Source organism: Hyla sarda, chromosome 2 (genome assembly GCF_029499605.1).
Source record: "Hyla sarda isolate aHylSar1 chromosome 2, aHylSar1.hap1, whole genome shotgun sequence".
NCBI classification, from domain to species: domain Eukaryota; kingdom Metazoa; phylum Chordata; class Amphibia; order Anura; family Hylidae; genus Hyla; species Hyla sarda.
Window position 1 is genome coordinate 217,515,534 of NC_079190.1, and position 18,015 is coordinate 217,533,548.

Consider the following 18,015-nt stretch of genomic DNA (forward strand, 5'->3'; position numbering starts at 1 on the left):
ACACTTCGGGATGCAATCCTGCAAGCTGTATGCATAAAGGGGGAGGTGCGCTATAATGACAGTAGAGTTGCCTTTTACCCAGACTTCTCAGTGGAGTTACATAAACAAAGGATCAAGTTCTCTGAGATGCGCCTTCGTCTCCGCACTAAGGGATATCGCTATGTCATGCTGTTCCCGGCTCGTCTTCGAGTGGTGGATAGTGCAACTACCAGGTTCTTAACATCTCCAGCTGAGGCTCTGCAGTGGGTGGATGCTGCTCCTCCTGTGGCTCCTCCGGACTGCTAATTAGAATAGGGACTGCTAGTTAGAATAGGGAGCTAGGTCATTGGTTAGGGCCAGCCTTAGAGTTCATGGACTACGGACTATAGCCCTGGTTACGTACGGTTCCTTGGTTAGGGGGTCTCTAGTGAGTTGGCCACTGAGATAGTATAGTTGGGTTGGGTTGGTCGGAGTGGGGTGGGCCATTCTAGTAGACTTCTTGCTATTGCCCATTGGTTAGCATTTAGGGTCTAGGTCTGCATGTGTTCCCAGTGTTAGACAGGGTTTTGTTGGGGATGTTTTATTTGTATTTTGCATTTGTTTATGTGTTTTATGTTTGTGCCCTGTCTGTCTTTGTGATGTCTTATCCTGCGTTCTGTCTGTTGTGTGTATGGTGTTTGTTCCCGGAGTGCCTCAGGTCGTGACATTATGTTTTAGGTGCACTTTCACTACTACTCAGGCGATTTTGTGGGAAGGAGGGGATTCTCTGCCCAGTCATGTTTCTACTGCAGATAATTTTTCCAGGTATTGATAATGGGGTCACTTAAGATTGTGAGTTGAAATGTTAGAGGCCTTAACTCAAAATTTAAACGGGCTCTGTGCTTGGGCTTTGTAAAGGAGTCCCCACACCTAATTTGTTTACAAGAAACTCATCTTACTGGTCAGAAAATCCTTGCTTTAAAGAGGGCTTGGATAGCGAGGGGCTACCACTCCACTTATTCTTCCTCTGCTAGGGGGTGTCTATTTTGGTATCTAAATCCCTTCCCCTGGTCATTGATCAAGTAGCTTTCAACTATTTTGGTAGGTTTGTGATTGTTCAATGTTCCTTACATGCCTTCAGTTTTCTTTTGGTGTCTGTATATGTCCCCCTCAGTTTCATGTTGATGTCATAGACTGTGTCACGTGCGAGTTACTAATTGCACTAGAATATAGGCTGACACTGAGAAAAGTGTCACCTCAATACTTAATCATACAATAGGAATATTTTATTGCACAAATTCATTACAAAATACATCTAAATACAATAAACATATATCAAGAGACATCTAAAATCACTAAAAACTGCTCACTAGGAGCATGACACAACCCTGGAGTGGGGCCATGAACCCCCTCCCCCAGAAAAGTGACCCCGTTCAAGTATTGAACTAAAATGCCAAACACCAGTATGGTAACAATATTGCACGTGTATCTCTATGCCCAAGACAATAAGCTATGTGTTATAAAAATACAATACCATATCCTATCAATGTAGAAATTGCAGAAAGGTCCATCGGAACGTGTGGGGTTCTGCGTGGCCTCGTTCACCATTACATCTTGTATTGCTTCCACCAGTCTGGTTCTCCAACCTTCTGGGATATTGGAGACTAACCCTATCGTTATTAAAGGGGTATTCTAGGCAAAAACTTTTTTATATATATCAACTGGCTCCGGAAAGTTAAATAGATTTGTAAATTACTTCTATTAAAAAATATTAATCCTTCCAATAGTTACTAGCTTCTGAAGTTTTCTGTCTAACTGCTCAATGATGATGTCACGTCCCGGGAGCTGTGCATGATGGGAGAATATCCCCATAGGAACTGCACAGCTCCCGGGACGAGAGTCATCAGAAAGCAGTTAGACAGAAAACAGCAACTCAACTTCAGAAGCTAATAACTATTGGAAGGATTAAGATTTTTTAATAGAAGTAATTTACAAATCTGTTTAACTTTCTGCAGCCAGTTGATATATAAAAAAAAGTTTTGGCCTGGAATACCCCTTTAATAATGTATTTTATAATGTTCTCTATACCTCTCAATACCTTCTGGGATATTGGAGACTGACCCTATCGCTATTAATAATGTATTTTATAATGGTCTCTATACCTTTCAATTGCCAGCTGTTTCGGAAGGCTTAGTGTCATTTTTGAGGGGTTTGCCTCTTACGCCCTTAATTACGGCTCAGGTAGCCGATTTAGATGCCCCTTTTTCTGAGGAGGAAGTTTCTATGGCTATTACTTCTCTACAGATGAGGAAAACTCTGGGTTTAGATGGAATGATTGGAGACTGGTACAGGGCGAATGAGGAGCGGCTGATACCTATTTTATAAAACCCTTTTAAGTGAGGGTTTGGAGACTGGGAGGCTCCCTGATTCTATGAGGGAGGCCCTTATTGTGGTTCTTACCAAACCGGGATAGGATCTGACTTTACCGGATTCTTACAGACCTACCGTATTTATCGGCGTATAACACGCACTTTTTAGGCTAAAATTTTTAGCCTAAAGTCTGTGTGCGTGTTATACGCCGATACACCCCCAGGAAAGGCAGGGGGAGAGAGGCCGTCGCTGCCCGCTTCTCCCCCCCTGCCTTTCCTGGGGTCTAGAGCGCTGCTGTCGGCCCTTCTCACCCCCTGGTTATCGGCGCCGCTGCCCGTTCTGTCCCCTTGACTATCGGTGCCGGCGCCGATAGCCAGGGAGAGAGAAGCGGCGCCGACAGCCAGGGGGGAGAGAAGGGGCAGCGGCACCCATTGCCGGCGCCGCTGCCCCGTTGCCTCCCCCCATCCCCGGTGGCATAATTACCTGAGTCCGGTCCGCGCTGCTCCAGGCCTCCGTCGTGCGTCCCCGGCGTCATTGCTATGCGCTGAACGGCGCGGCGCATGACGTCAGAGCGCCGCGCCGTGCATAGCAACGACGCTGGGGACGCACGACGGAGGCCTGGAGCAGCTAGCCGGTTGGGGACCGGACCGGGATGCCTGCTGAAATCATTCAGCAGGCATCCCGGCATATCGCCGAGGGGGGTCCTGAGACCCCCCCATGTCGGCGATCGCAGAATCGCATGTCTCTGGTGACCCGATCACCCGGAAAGTAGGGATGATCGGAGCTGTCAGTGACAGCCCTGGTCATCCTGAGGGATAGGAGCGAGGTCGCAGTGCTGCGATCTCCTCCTATCCCCTGCCATTGGTCAGAACTGATTCTGACCAATGGCAGGGCAGGACAGTGGGTTGCCATGGCAACTCCCCATTCTGCCCACCCCTGGATGTCGAGGGGAACGTGAGGAGAAGATGGAGGCCGGTACCTGGAGGAGAAGATGCCTGGGGACCCCCGATTGTCGTTGGAGACTGCTGGATCCTGGCTCAGGTAGGGAATGAAAGTGAAAGTAAAGTGATCTTTACTGTGGCAACCACTAGGAACGCCAAACTGCAACTCCCAGCATGCCCAGACAGCTAAAAGGCTGTCTGGGCATGCTGGGAGTTGTAGTTTTGCAACATCTGGAGAATCACAGTTTGGAGACCACTGTTACAGTGGTGCCCAAACGGTAGCCCTCCAGATGCTGCCAAACTACAACTCTCAGCATGCCTGGACTGCCCAGGCATGCTGGGAGTTGTAGTTCTGTAACATCTGTCCCTTCAGATTTAGCAATTTTATGAAATGTTTGAAAATTGCTGCTCTACTTTGAAGCCCTCTAATTTTTTCAAAAAGCAAAAATATGTCCATTTTATGAGGCCAACATAAAGTGGACATATTGTATTTGTGACTAAAAATAAAATTTATTGGGAATATCCATTTTCCTTACAAGTAGAGAGCTTCAAAGTTAGAAAAATGCTACATTTTCTAAATTTTCATGAAATTTGGTGATTTTTCACCAAAAAAGGATGCATGTAACACCAAAAATTTACCACCAAAATGAAGTAGAATACGTCACGGAAAAAAAAATCTCAGAATCAGAATATTCGGTAAAAGCGTTTTCGAGTTATTAATTCGTAAAGCGACGGTGGTCAGAATTGCGAAAAAGGGCTCAGTCCTTAAGGTGAAAAAGGGCTGCGTCCTTAAGGGGTTAATATAGCCGCTGCGGATCCTCTGGGGGATATGTAGTTAGCCTAGATGTGTATAAGGCTTTTGACTCTGTGGAATGGATGTATCTTTGGGGTGTCCTGTGGTTCCTTTGGTTTGGTCCACTGTTCCTGGCGTGGATACGCTTGCTATATGATAGAGACCTCCAGATTGGTTTGTACCCTGGCTCTAGGGCTGAGTCTTTCCAGCTGGGTAAGGGTACAAGGCAGGGCTGTCCCCTTTCTCCCTTTTTATTTGCCCTGGCAGTAGAACCATTAGCGGCGGCCATCCGATCGTCCTCTTGTATTCAGGGGGTACGTAGGGGTTCCCTAGAAGAGAAAGTATTTATGTACACAGATGACACACTGGTTTATTTGGCTGATGTTCAGGGTTCCCTGGGGGCCTTGTTTGTCCTCTTAAACAAATGTAGTTCCTTCTCCGGTCTCAATGTTAATTGGGCTAAGTCTTCCCTGATGCAACTATCGATGGCAGCAGACCCATTCCGTCTCTTCCTCAAAGGTTGCAAACAGTTACTCAGTTTAGATATTTGGGAGTGAAGGTTTCTGCGTGTGTGAGGGACTATGCAAGGTTGAACTTAGTTCCGGTTTTGTCGCTGGTATCAGTCAAACTACAGGCCTTGTGCTCTTTGCCCCTTTCCCTAGCTGTCAGGATTAATATCTTTAAAATGATCTGTTTACCTAAGTTTTTGTATCTTTTCCATCTTTCTCCTGTGATTCCTCCTAAGAAGTATTTTGTAAAACTGAGTGGCGCTTTGAGATCCTTCTATTGACAGGGTAAACCGCCGCAATTGGGTCAGGCGCTGCTTCAGGCGTCCAAACAGCAGGGTGGCTTGGCTGCTCCTAACATGTACGATTACTTTTTACCGTGTCAATTGGTGTATGCTGCCTGGTGGATCGACCTGGATCTGGCGAATACATCTACTGCCATAGCGGGAGCTCTTATGGGTTCGTATGAAACATTGACTAATACCCTGTATACATACACTTCTACTTCTCGGTTCTTGGCCCCCATTAAAACTGTGGCTGAGGTGTGGTCGATGGTCTCCTGATGCTTTTCGTTGCCGACAATTTCTCCTAGAGCACCTCTGTGGGGGAACCCTCATTTTGAGCACCTACAGTAGTGTGAGGCTGCCGGCTTCTGGAGTGATCATGGAGTCAAATTTGCCATGCATTTGTTTTGGGGAATTCCCTTCTTTCCCCTCTTTCTCCGAATTACGAGACCACTTTAATCTCCTTCAAGGTGCTCAATTTCGGTACTTTCAGCTGAGACATGCGGTAGTGGCGCAGTTTGGCTCTCTTGATGTGACCCAGCTTTCTCTGATGTGGAGCTACTTCTGCATACCACTGACCTTCCCAAATCTTTGACTCAGGCATATGCATTACTTCAATCAGTGGGCCCTGACCCATTTGAGTTGGCTTTTGTAAAGTGGGTAGCTGATATTCCTGATCTGACAGAGGACCAGTGGCGAGAAGTTACTAAAACCTATTACCCTACGGTGATCGGTGCTAGGGATATGCTTATCCAAGCTAGATTAATCCTACGTTTGTATTACACTCCAGTCAAGCTGTTCGGTATTGGTGTTTCTTCTTCCGATTCTTGTTTTAGGTGTCACACGGATGTGGGCTCTCCTATACATACTATGTGGAGCTGTCCTTGTGTGGAACCCTTTTGGAGTGAGGTGATGCAGTTCTTGACAGATCACTTAGAGTTTCCCTTTGTTTTTCCCCTGTTGTATGTCTGTTAGGTGTTATTAATGATTTGGCCTTGGGCTCCCATAGGCGCCTACTCATTCGGTTTCTATTGTTCTGTGCCCATAAGGTTCTGATTATGGACTGGAAGGATACCTCTCCTCCTCCCATCGCTCAGTGGTTCAATCTGGTTAATAAATATGTACCGATGTATAGGACTCTTTATATTAGTCGCAAATGCCACAAAAAATTTGATTAAAGTCTGGATGCCCTGGTTACTGATAGGTGAATCGGTGGTGCCCCCAGAACGGGTGAGTTCTCCTGGGTAGTGCACTTGTTTCTTTCTTAGCCTGTGAGGTGGGGGGTTGCTCCGGGAGTGTGTGTGTTTGTCTTTTGTCTTGAATTTCTATTCCTGTGATGCTTCACTATCATGAATTTTCCTCTGTTATTGTGGGAGGTCGAGGAGCTCTGTGCTCGAGCTGCATGTTTATTGTATGTTTTGTTTATTCTTTACATCAAAAAGTTATAAATACTTCAAAAGAAAAAAAAACACCATGGGTATCATTTTAATTGTATTGACCCACAGAATATATAGTCATTTTTACTGTAAAGTGCACTGCGTAAAAACAAAAGTTGCAAAATTGTGCTTTTCTTTTTAATTTCCGAACAAAATAAATTATTTTTCGTTGCACCGTACATTTTATGGTAAAATACATGGTTTCATTACAAAGTACAATTGATTACGCAAAAAACAAGCCCTCATATGGGTCTGTGGATGAAAAAATAAAGAAGTTATGGATTTTAGAAGATGAGGAGGAAAAAACGAAAACGCAAAAATGAAGCTGGCTGAGTCCTTAAGGCCCAAATGGACTTAGTCCTTAAGGGGTTAAAGCACTTTTCCCATAATAGCAGGCATTACTGTACACTCTGCTGCCCTATACCTAGCTAATATACCATGAACGACAAAGCAGCATGGAGGAGGCATAGGAAGGGAACAGTTGTTGGTATAATCATGTTATTCTAATGTCAGATAAATAAATCTAGGTTTTAATTTAATTGAATGGCTAAATTAAGCTAGGAGAAAGCCTAGTGAGGCTCTGAGGCTTTATTATACTGAGATCTAGACTTTATATTTTAGTTATAGTATGAATTTAAAGTTGACCGGAAAAGAGCTAAACCACTGATCAATGGAGATTCAATCACTATGACCTTCACTGACCATTAGAATGGTTACATAGTTACATAGTTAGTATGGTTGAAAAAAGACATACGTCCATCAAGTCCAACCAGGGGATTGAAGGGAAGGATGTAAGGGGATAAGGGAAAGGGATGTAGTTTTATAATTCTGCATAAGCATTAATGTTATTTTGTTCCAGGAATGTATCTAACCCTGCTTTAAAGCTGTTAATTGTTCCTGCTGTGACCAGTTCCTGAGGTAGACCGTTCCATAAATTCACAGTCCTCACGGTAAAGAAGGCGTGCCGCCCCTTTAGACTAAACCTTTTCTTCTCCAGACGGAGGGAGTGCCCCCTCGTCCTTTGGGGGGGTTTAACCTGGAACAGTTTTTCTCCATATTTTTTGTATGGGCCATTTATATACTTATATACGTTTATCATATCCCCCCTTAAACGTCTCTTCTCAAGACTAAACAATTGTAACTCCTTTAATCGCTCCTCATAGCTAAGATGTTCCATGCCCCATATTAGTTTAGTCGCGTGTCTCTGCACCCTTTCCAACTCCGCAGTGTCCCTTTTATGAACAGGCGACCAAAACTGAACAGCATATTCCAGGTGAGGCCGTACCAATGCTTTATAAAGGGGGAGTATTATGTCCCTGCCCCTCGAGTCCATGCCTCTTTTTATACATGACAATATCCTGCCGGCTTTGGAAGCAGCAGCCTGACATTGCATGCTATTTTGTAGTCTGTGATCTACAAGTACATCCAGATCCTTCTCTACCAGTGACTCTGCCAGTTTAATCCCCCCTAAGACATACGACGCATGCAGGTTATTAGTACCCAGATGCATAACTTTACATTTATCCACATTGAACCTCATTTGCCAAGTGGATGCCCAGACACTTAGTCTATCCAAGTCATCTTGTAACTTATGCACATCCTCTATAGACTGTACCGTGCTACAAAGCTTGGTGTCATCTGCAAAGATAGAAACAGAGCTGTTAATACCATCCTCTATATCATTGATAAATAAATTAAACAGCAGCGGGCCCAGTACTGAACCTTGGGGTACACCACTAATAACCGGGGACCAATCAGAGTACGAATCATTTACCACCACTCTCTGGGTACGATCCATGAGCCAGTGTTCAATCCAGTTACAAACTAAAGTTTCCAAGCCCAAGGACCTTAACTTACCTGTCAGATGTCTGTGAGGGACAGTATCAAACGCTTTGGCAAAATCCAGAAACACTATATCCACAGCCATTCCTCTGTCAAGGCTTCTACTCACCTCTTCATAAAAGCAAATTAGATTGGTTTGACAACTTCTATCCTTAGTAAACCCATGCTGGCTATCACTTATAATATTATTATCCCCTATGTATTCCTGTATGTAATCCCTTATAAGTCCTTCAAACAATTTACCTACAATGCACGTTAGACTTACCGGTCTATAATTGCCTGGCGAAGACCTAGAGCCCTTCTTGAAGATTGGTACCACATTAGCCTTGCGCCAGTCCCTTGGCACAATACCAGACACCAGAGAATCTCTAAATATCATGAACAAGGGTACAGATATTACTGAACTTACCTCTCTAAATTAATTTCAGTCTTTGATGCTGGGGGAGAACCGCAAGCACATGGGCACAAATGATCCTCTAATAACATTTTATATCTTGCTGTCAAAAGTTTCATTCACAGTTATAATGTAGTAGGAAGTTTGATGACTGTACACTGGACTAATCCACTTCCCTGTACAATATTCATATAAACCGATCAACCATAACCGTTTTGCTTATCACAAGCACTGGGTAGATCCAGGCGCATGCATTATTGGATCTGCAGAGCCCCATTTACCCTTATGGAAAAGTGTGTCGTTTTGGTCTCTGTTTGGGAACATATACCTCAGCGTTTGTCAGATGAAATGGCACAGACTACCATACTATGCCATCCGGCTGGATCCCATAGAAAGAAAATACTAACTTATACTGTGCGGTACACTTTTTTTTTTTTAATATGGCTCGCTATGTATGACAGATGCCACTTTGTGGTACCTGTCATAGGCATATATTAGACTTATTCGAGTCTGCAGGATGTGCTGGAATAAAGTCTGCCCCATGAAGACCACACCCTGCAACTTACAGTGTCTTGGTGCCAGATACCACAATACACCTTTTATAGACCTTTTGGAGTCCATGCCTCAACTGTCCAGAACTGTTTTGATGGCACAATTATGTAGTTTATATGTTATGGTAGTTTATATGTTATGGCCGATTGATGCATTAATATTAATATTTTTAACCCTGTTTCATTAGATATGATATCATGCATGTGGCAGTTCCAAAGTTTATAGTATAATTTGAATAAAAACCTTTAAAGAAAGAGGGAGTTTCAGATACTGACATGTGCAAAAAAATTATTCACACTTGATTTTGAGCCTGCATTTGGGGGGGGGGGGGATCTCTGATGGAAAGTTGAAAAGTATCATACTATTATAGGCTTATCCTGGAATATGTTGTTAATTGGTTCCATTTCACTTCTTTGTGTGTGTTTTTTATTTTTTTTTAATTTGTGAAAGAATGGATAGTAGACCATACTTTCTTATAAAGTGAAGAAAATGTATGTCGACTCGCACTGGCCCATCGTTTACCAAAAAGGACATTTGTTACGCATACTGGGTGCTTGGGGGGTATGAACACGTAGGTATATATTGGGGAATACACCTTTGGCACTTACAAAAATAGATGGGAAGGGAACCTTAGATTGAATGACAAAGTTACTCATAAGTTTACTTTTGGCGTTTGACTATACGTGACAAAGGTCTATTTACAGAGGTCTGTTTTATAGTATTTTTCCTACATCTGTTGCTATGTAAACTAAATATGAGTGTATGTTTTATACAAGGAGTGTAAGAAATAACTCTGTAAAACACCATTAAACACCATTACATTTACAGTGTGAAAGGTTTGTACATGTAGCTTCCATAATATGTGAAAAAAATGCCCATAAACTATATTGTGCTATATAAACCCATTTACCTTCCTCCCACACAGCCATTCTGGTTGTTAGACTCTGCTGTGGCAAAGGGCATAATAACATTTTACCCGATGACGTAATATAATAAGCTCAATACTAGGGATTAATAATGTGACAATATATTGATTGTAAGCCTATTCAAAGCTTGCTTGACCTTGGGTATAGTCACTGCAAGCAACGGTTAACAAAGAGGATATTGGAACTACTATAATACAGTATAGACTAGAAGAAACTAGAGATCAGTTTATCTCTCTAATCCCAAATCTAGTGCAAGTGATGTTGGATGAGCATATAAGATACTTCATTGTGTAACCCCTTAAGGACTCTGGGTTTTTTAATTTTTGTACTTTGGTTTTTTCCTCTGCCCCCCTTCTAAAAAAACATAACTCTTTTAGTTTTCCACCTACAATTTTGTGGGGCCAAATTGGAAAAAAAAACAAACCTGCCATTTTGTAACTCTACGTAGTGCCCTTTTTGGTAAAAATGACACCTTATCTTTATTCTGTAGGTCCATACGATAAAAATGATACCCAACTTATATAGGTTTGGTTAACTTTTTGAACAAAAATTAGTATGTTTAAAATTGTCCTCTTCTGACCCCTATAACTTTTTTATTTTTGCATATGCAGTGGTTCCCCAAGTTACAATATTAATTGGTTCCAGGACGACCATTTATGTTAAAACCATTGTTTGTTGAGACCATAACTCTATGGAAACCTGCTAATTGGTTCTGAAGCTACCAAAATGTAATCCAAAAATAAGAAAAAGTGAGAATTAAAGAAAAATAAGTAGATAACTAATATAGATAACGCAAGTCCTTATATATAAATGTAAGAAAGATCTGCTGGGAGCTGTAAATCACTGTCTATGTAGAGGACAGGAGCTTTTTCAGGGTCCTGTACAGTCCTAAAAAGGTAAAATGGTGTCGCCCTTACTTGGTATCCAAAGCAGCAGCTAACTGTGGCACAGGTAAAGAGTAGTACAGAATATGTAATACCTCCCTGTACTTTAGGGAGGCGCTACCAAACTGGAATTCAGTGCATACACTTCAGTAATACAGGTGTTTTACCAGTAAATGCCCATTCTAATTGGTCAGATCTTCCAGCCATTGACACATTTCACAGATCTGGACTGTCCATAACATTGTATGTTGAGTCTGTTTTCAAGTTATAATTTCCAGAAAAGACCATTGTATGTTCAAACTATTGTAAGCTGAGGGATCTCTGTACAGGGATGTGTGAGGGCTCATTTTTGTGCCCTGATCTCTTTTTGATCACTTTTTATATTTTTTTATTTTTGGAGTATACAAAGTGACCAAAAATATGCAATTCTGGACTTTGGTATTTTTTGCGTATACACCATTGTCCGTGTGGTTTAATTAACATTCTGTTTTAATAGTTCGGACATTTACGCAGGCAGCAATACCACATATGTTTGTTTATTTTTGTTAACATATTTAATTTTTTGTAAGTGGGAAAAGGGGGAATTTTTAACACAATTTTTTTAGTCCACATAGGAGACTATTACATGCAATCATTTGATTGCATACACTAAACAATGCTATGCCATAGCATAGTATTTATCAGTGTTATCGGTGCTCTATTGCTCGAGCCTGTCATGGCTGACTGGAGCTTTGGAGAACCGATCGGACGGCAAGGAGACAGGCAAGGGCCCTCCCGCTGACCTCTTGTGATGTCACGATTTCACTGTGATGCTCCCGATCAGCTCCGCTGAGCTACTGGGAGTGTTTTTTATTTTTTATTTTAGACGGAGCGATTTTGATTGCGTTGTCTAAGGGGTTAATGCCAGGCATCAACGCGATCAGTGATATCCGGCATTAGACACGGGTCCCGGAGACTGATAACCACCAGAACCATCCTGCTATGATGCGGGGTCAGCTCCTGAGCATAAGCAAAGAGGAGCGAGTGCAGGGAGCGAGTGCATCTTTTAGGGGTTAAATGGAACTTAAAAATCAAGCTTAAGATAAATGTTTCCAACAAAGGATCCTCAGAACTGGTTCAAGGGAACCCCAGAAGACTGCAGCAGGACCTCTCACTTTTATAATAGAGGTGCAAAATGACTTGCTTAAAGGAAATCTGACCCCAGTATCACCTGCACTAACCTTTCGGTACCGACAGGTAGTGCAGGTAACCCTGATGACAACGGTACTTACCTTGTCCCGGTCCATGGTGGGGATCTCCAGTATCTTCACTCCGAGCACCGGCTTGGAGCACAGGCGGAGCTTAATGATGTAACTGCTGCTGTTCCCAGGAGCCAGGACCCAGCAGAGAGCAGCAGCGGTGACGTCACTAAGCTCCGCCCATTCCCCAAGCAGCTGCTTTCTGTAGGGTCCTGGGCAGCAGTGGTTACGTCATTAAGCTCCACCTGTGCCCCAAGCCGGTGCCCAGAGCAAAGATACCGGAGAAGATTACAGGAGATCCCCGCCATGGACCGGGACAAGGTAAGTACCGTTGTCACCCGTGTCACCTGCACTACCTGTCGGTACCGACAGGTTAGTGCAGGTGACTCTGGTGACAGATTTCCTTTAACCACTTAACGCAAAACGACGGGTATACCCGTCGGCTGCTTAAGTGCGTTCGCGCAAAACGACGGGTATACCCGTCGTTCACATATTTGCAGCTGCTGCTGCATCCCGGGGGCACAACTTTTCACCTCCGGTTGTTTCCAGCAGGTGAGAAGTTTGGCTTCACCCCTTCGCGCAGAACGACCCATTTAAAGTGATAACTTAGAGCATTCTGCCGTATAAAGGCGGCGATCGGGTTAATTAGCTAAAGTCCCGGGGTGTCCACGGGAGACCACTCCCGCCCGACACCCCGGGATCCCATTTGATTAACCCGATCAGCGATCGGGTGAGCAGGGGCGGTGGTGGCGGGGGGGGGCCTACGCGGCGATCCGGAGGTCCAGCAATGGCGGGTGCATGGCGATGGCGGGGGTAAGTGCCCCCGCCATCGCCACGCACCCGCCGTCGCCGCTGACGGACCTCCGCCCACGTGTGGAAGTCCGGGGAGAGTGGGGTGAGAAAGAAGGGAAAGTCATAGCTTACCCGGTGGCGGCTCCGGATGAGTGGGGATCCGGCAGGCTGCGGAGGGATCTGACTGGCCGGTGAGTGGTCGATGGTGGCCCTCAAGACGATGCAAAACTACAACTCCCAGCATGTCCAGACAGTCTGGGCATGCTGGGAGTTGTAGTTTTGCAACATCTGGAGGACCACTGTTTGGAGATCACTGTGTAGTGGTTGCCAAACTCTGATCCTCCAGATGTTGCAAAACTACAACTCCCAGCATGCCCGGCTGCAAATGGCTGTCTGGGCATGCTGGGAGTTGTAGTTGTGTGCCTCCAGCTGTTACAAAACTACAACTTCCAGCATGCCCAGACAGCCAATTGCTGTCTGGGCATGCTGGGATTTGTAGTTTTGCAACATTTGGAGGATCACAGTTTGTAAATCACTGTGCACTGGTCTCTAAACTGTAGCCCTCCAGATGTTGCAAAACTGCAAATCCCAGCATGCCCAAACAGCTGTCTCGACATGCTGGGAGTTGTAGTTTTGCAACAGCTGGAGGTGCCCTGGTTGGAAAATACTGAATTGGGTAACAGAACCTAACTGAAGGTTTTCCAACCAGTGTGCCTCCAGTGTGTCCCAGCATGCACGGTCTGTCAGTACATGCTGGGAGTTGTAGTTTTGCAACAGCTGGAGGTTTGCCCCCCCATGTGAATGCACAGGGTACATTCACACGAGCAGGTTTACAGTAAGTTTCCTGCTTCAAGTTTGAAAACACTACACTACACTACACTACACTAACACATAATAAAAGGTAAAACACTACATAAACACCCCTTACATTGCCCCCCCCCCCCAATAAAAAAAACAAAAACATATCGTACGGCAGTGTTTCCAAAACAGAGCCTCCAGTTGTTGCAAAACAACAACTCCCAGCATTTCCGGACAGCCACTGACTGTCCAGGCAAGCTGGGAGTTTAGCGACAGCTGGAGGCACCCTGTTTGGGAATCACTGGCGTAGAATACCCCTATGTCCACCCCTATGCAATCCCTAATTTAGTCGTCAAATGCGCATGGTGCTCTCTCACTTCAGAGCCCTGTCGTATTTCAAGGAAACAGTTTAGGGCCACATATGGGGTATTTCCGTACTCAGGAAAAATCGTGTTACAAATTTTGGGCTTTTTCTCCTTTTACCCCTTATGAAAAGGAAAAGTTGGGGTCTACATCAGCCGGTTATTGTCAAAAAAATTTTTTTGACACTAACATGCTGGTGTTGGCCCATACTTTTTATTTTCACAAAGTTAAAAGGAAAAAAAGACCCCCAACATTTGTAATGCAATTTCTCCTGAGTACGGAAATAGCCCATATGTGGGCGTAAAATGCTCTGCGGACGCACAACAAGGCTCAGGAGTGAGAGCGCACCATGTACATTTGAGGTCTAAATTGGTGATTTGCACAGCGGTGGCTGATTTTAAAGCGGTTCTGACATAAAAAAAAAAAATAGATACCCACATGTGACCCCATTTTGGAAACTACACCCCTCACGGAACGTAAAAAGGGGTATAGTGAGCCTGAACACCCCACAGGTGTTTGACGAATTTTCGTTAAAGTTGGATGGGAAAATGAAGAAAAATAATTTTGCACACTTTGCTGCTATTCCTGTGAAACACCTAAAGGGTTGACACACTTACTGAATATCATTTTGAATACTTGGAGGGGTGCAGTTTTTATAATGGGGTCATTTGTGGGGTATTTCTAATATGAAGGCCCCTCAAATCCACTTCAAAACTGAACTGGTCCATGAAAAATTCTGATTTTGAAAATTTTGTGAAAATTTTGAAAATTGCTGCTGAACTTTGAAGCCCTCTGGTGTCTTCCAAAAGTAAAAACATGTCAACTTTATGATGCAATCATATAGTAGACATATTGTATATGTGAATCAATATATAATTTATTTGGAATATCCATTTTCCTTATAAGCAGAGAGTTTCAAAGTAAAAAAAAAAGTATCGACAAAATTTTACCACTAACATAAAGTAAAATATGTCACGAAAAAACAGTCTCGGAATCAGAATGAAAGGTAAAAGCATCCCAGAGTTATTAATGCTTAAAGTGACAGTGGTCAGATTTGCAAAAAAGGCCTGCGTCCTTAAGGTGAAAATGAGCTGTGTCCTTAAGGGGTTAAAGATACTTTCCAAAATATTACAAACATCTTAGCCAAAATACAGCGTTAGGCAAAAATTGTACATCCCTACACCAATTTACTTTGAGGTAGAAATGGGAGTAGGGGGTTTTCCTGGAGTGAAATAACTGAGAGTTTTCGACACTAATATGGCTGGAAATCACCTCCATTGGATAAAGGGTTTATCTACGACCTTACACATCACCTGTCATACTGCAACACTGAAATTAACTAAAGGCTGCATTAAGTTGTACTGTTTCAGGATATTCTATTAAATTCTGTCATTTACATTTCTACAAATGTTATTTTTTATTTTCAGGGTATGGGTTACCTGCATGCCAAAGGCATTGTGCACAAAGATTTAAAATCAAAGAATGTTTTCTATGAAAATGGCAAAGTGATCATCACAGACTTTGGCCTCTTCGGAATATCAGGAGTTGTACAGGAGGGAAGGTAAGTCCATGTCTTATGGAATCTTAAAATATTTTTATGGAGTACTAAGTTTTGCTCCCACCTTTTTCTGATCTTTACTGTTGCTTCTTTGGCTAGGCGAGAAAATGAACTGAAGTTGAGCCATGATTGGTTATGTTTTTTGGCACCTGAAATTGTACGTGAGATGGCCCCTGGGAAGGATGAAGATAAACTTCCTTTTTCAAAAGCTGCAGATGTCTACGCTTTTGGGTGAGTGTGATCTCTATCACTGAGTCATGTGTTTGGGTAAGCTTTGTACAGTATCTGCTGTGTGACATGATATGCTTCATTCATGTGACAATAAACCATGAAATTCCACCTTCATTAGTCTTACACAAAAAGTCCTGCTCCTCCGAATTTTACGATGCCTATATACATTTATATGTCCATTACTTTAGCAAATATTAATTAAGTAGAAGGCTGACCATATACATAAGGTAAATGTCAATTTTGTCTGAAAAGATCAGTGGTCTAATATTTATGGGGGCAGCCCAGCAGTCCCTGGGTGCATGTTGGGTTCAGTATTCCCAAACCTTTGTCCCATAGGATATAAGCCTCTGCCATTGGTGTCTGCCAGCCAATTATCTCCTTCTTAAAATAAATGTGCACCTTCAGCTGATCCAGTTTGTGCATGTTTCTAAGTATTCTAGAAAAGATGTCTTGTTAACAGTTACCTCTTGTGCATGGTTAGATGTATGTTGACCAAGAGTAAAAAACATAGATTGCATAGTTAGCAAGGCTGGAAAAAATGCATATAAACATAGGTCTCAAAACTGGGATATTTTTTTTTTCTCATCAAGAATGTATGTGTATGAAAATTGCGCAACGTGAGAAGAATAAAACTACACCTTTTTTTGGCCAATGGCAGTTTCATATGATACATGTTTCAAGACCCTACATGTAGTGTTATATATCGTATTTCTTTACTCTGCAATAGCTTTCTAAATTCTAAGAACATATATTTGTATATACAGTTATACAGATAGTTCTATATTTTTTATTTATTTATTTTTTAAAGGACTGTATGGTATGAACTGCAAGCTCGGGATTGGCCTTTCAAAAGTCAAGCAACTGAGGCTCTTATTTGGCAAGTTGGAAGTGGTGAAGGTGTGAAGCAGTTGTTATCTACTATAAGTCTCGGAAAAGAGGTCACTGTAAGTATATTTTAAGATAAAGCTTCAAAAATTCTCATTGGATAATATGTCTTAACCCCTTAAGGACAATAGACGTACTCCTACGCCCCCGTTTCCGAGTCCTTAAGGACCGAGGACGTAGGAGTACGTCCTGTCCATTCCCGGCCCCCCCGCCGCTACCCGGAGGGGAGCCGGTGCCCGATGCCTGCTGAAATCGTTCAGCAGGCATCGCGGCATATCGCCCAGGTGGGTCATTATGCCCCCCCATGTCGGCGATGGCCGCAGATCGCTGGACTATTCAGTCCAGCGATCTGCGGCGATTCCGGGTCAATCGGGTCTCCAGTGACCCGGTGACCTGGAATTACTGGCTGATCGGGGCCATCAGAGACAGCCCCGAACAGCCATAGCCAGCAGGGGTGAGGTGGCACTGGTGCCACCTCACGATGCCCCTGATTCGTTGGCCGGTTTACCGGCCGACCAATCAGGACGCCTGCTGCGGGTGTCACTCCCGCAACCCGCTCCGCCCTTCTTCCGCCCTTCGTGCGGGAAGAAGACCCCGGGTGCTGGGGGCCCCGATCCCCGGCATCAATGTTGGGATCGGGGCCCCAGGAGCAGTGGCGGCGGAGAGGGACTGACCTGATGCGGCGTGGAGTAGCAGCAGAAGGTGAGTGACAGCCTCCTGCTGTTGCTTAGCAACAGCTCCCAGCATGCAAAAAGGGCATGCTGGGAGCTGTAGTTATGCAACAGCAGGAGGCAGACCACCACAACTCCCAGCATTCCCTTATGGGCATGCTGGGACTTATAGTTTTGCAACAGCTGGAGGCACATTTTTTTTACAACTCCCAGCATGCCCGTTGGCTGTCGGTGACTGCTGAGAGTTGTAGTTTTGCAACAGCTGAAGGCACACTGAGTTAAGTAGAAAACCAGTGTGTCTCCAGCTGTTGCATAACTACAATCCCCAGCATCCCCAGCCAAAGTAGTATGCCTCCAGCTGTTGCATAACTACAAGACCCAGCATGCCCTTCCGCTGTCCGTAAATGCTGGGGGTTGTAGCTTTTGCAACAGCTGAAGGCACACTGGTTGCAAAACACTGAGTTTGTTACCAAACTCGGTGTTTCACAACCAGTGTGCCTCCAGCTGTTGCAAAACTACAACTCCCAGCATGCACTGATAGACCGTACATGCTGGGAGTTGTAGTTTTGCAACAGCTGGATGTTCCCCCCTCC

General features: G+C 43.9%; 1 protein-coding gene across 2 annotated transcripts in view; it reads left to right on the plus strand.

Moving 5' to 3' along the window:
* KSR1 (kinase suppressor of ras 1) overlaps window positions 1-18,015 on the plus strand; it is a 206,138-nt gene that overhangs the window by 175,382 nt on the left and 12,741 nt on the right. For both annotated transcript variants that reach the window (XM_056556364.1, XM_056556363.1), the window contains 3 exons: window positions 15,505-15,638; window positions 15,735-15,866; window positions 16,675-16,810. In XM_056556364.1, coding sequence (XP_056412339.1) covers window positions 15,505-15,638; window positions 15,735-15,866; window positions 16,675-16,810 — 402 coding nt within the window. The remainder of the gene's footprint in view (window positions 1-15,504; window positions 15,639-15,734; window positions 15,867-16,674; window positions 16,811-18,015) is intronic.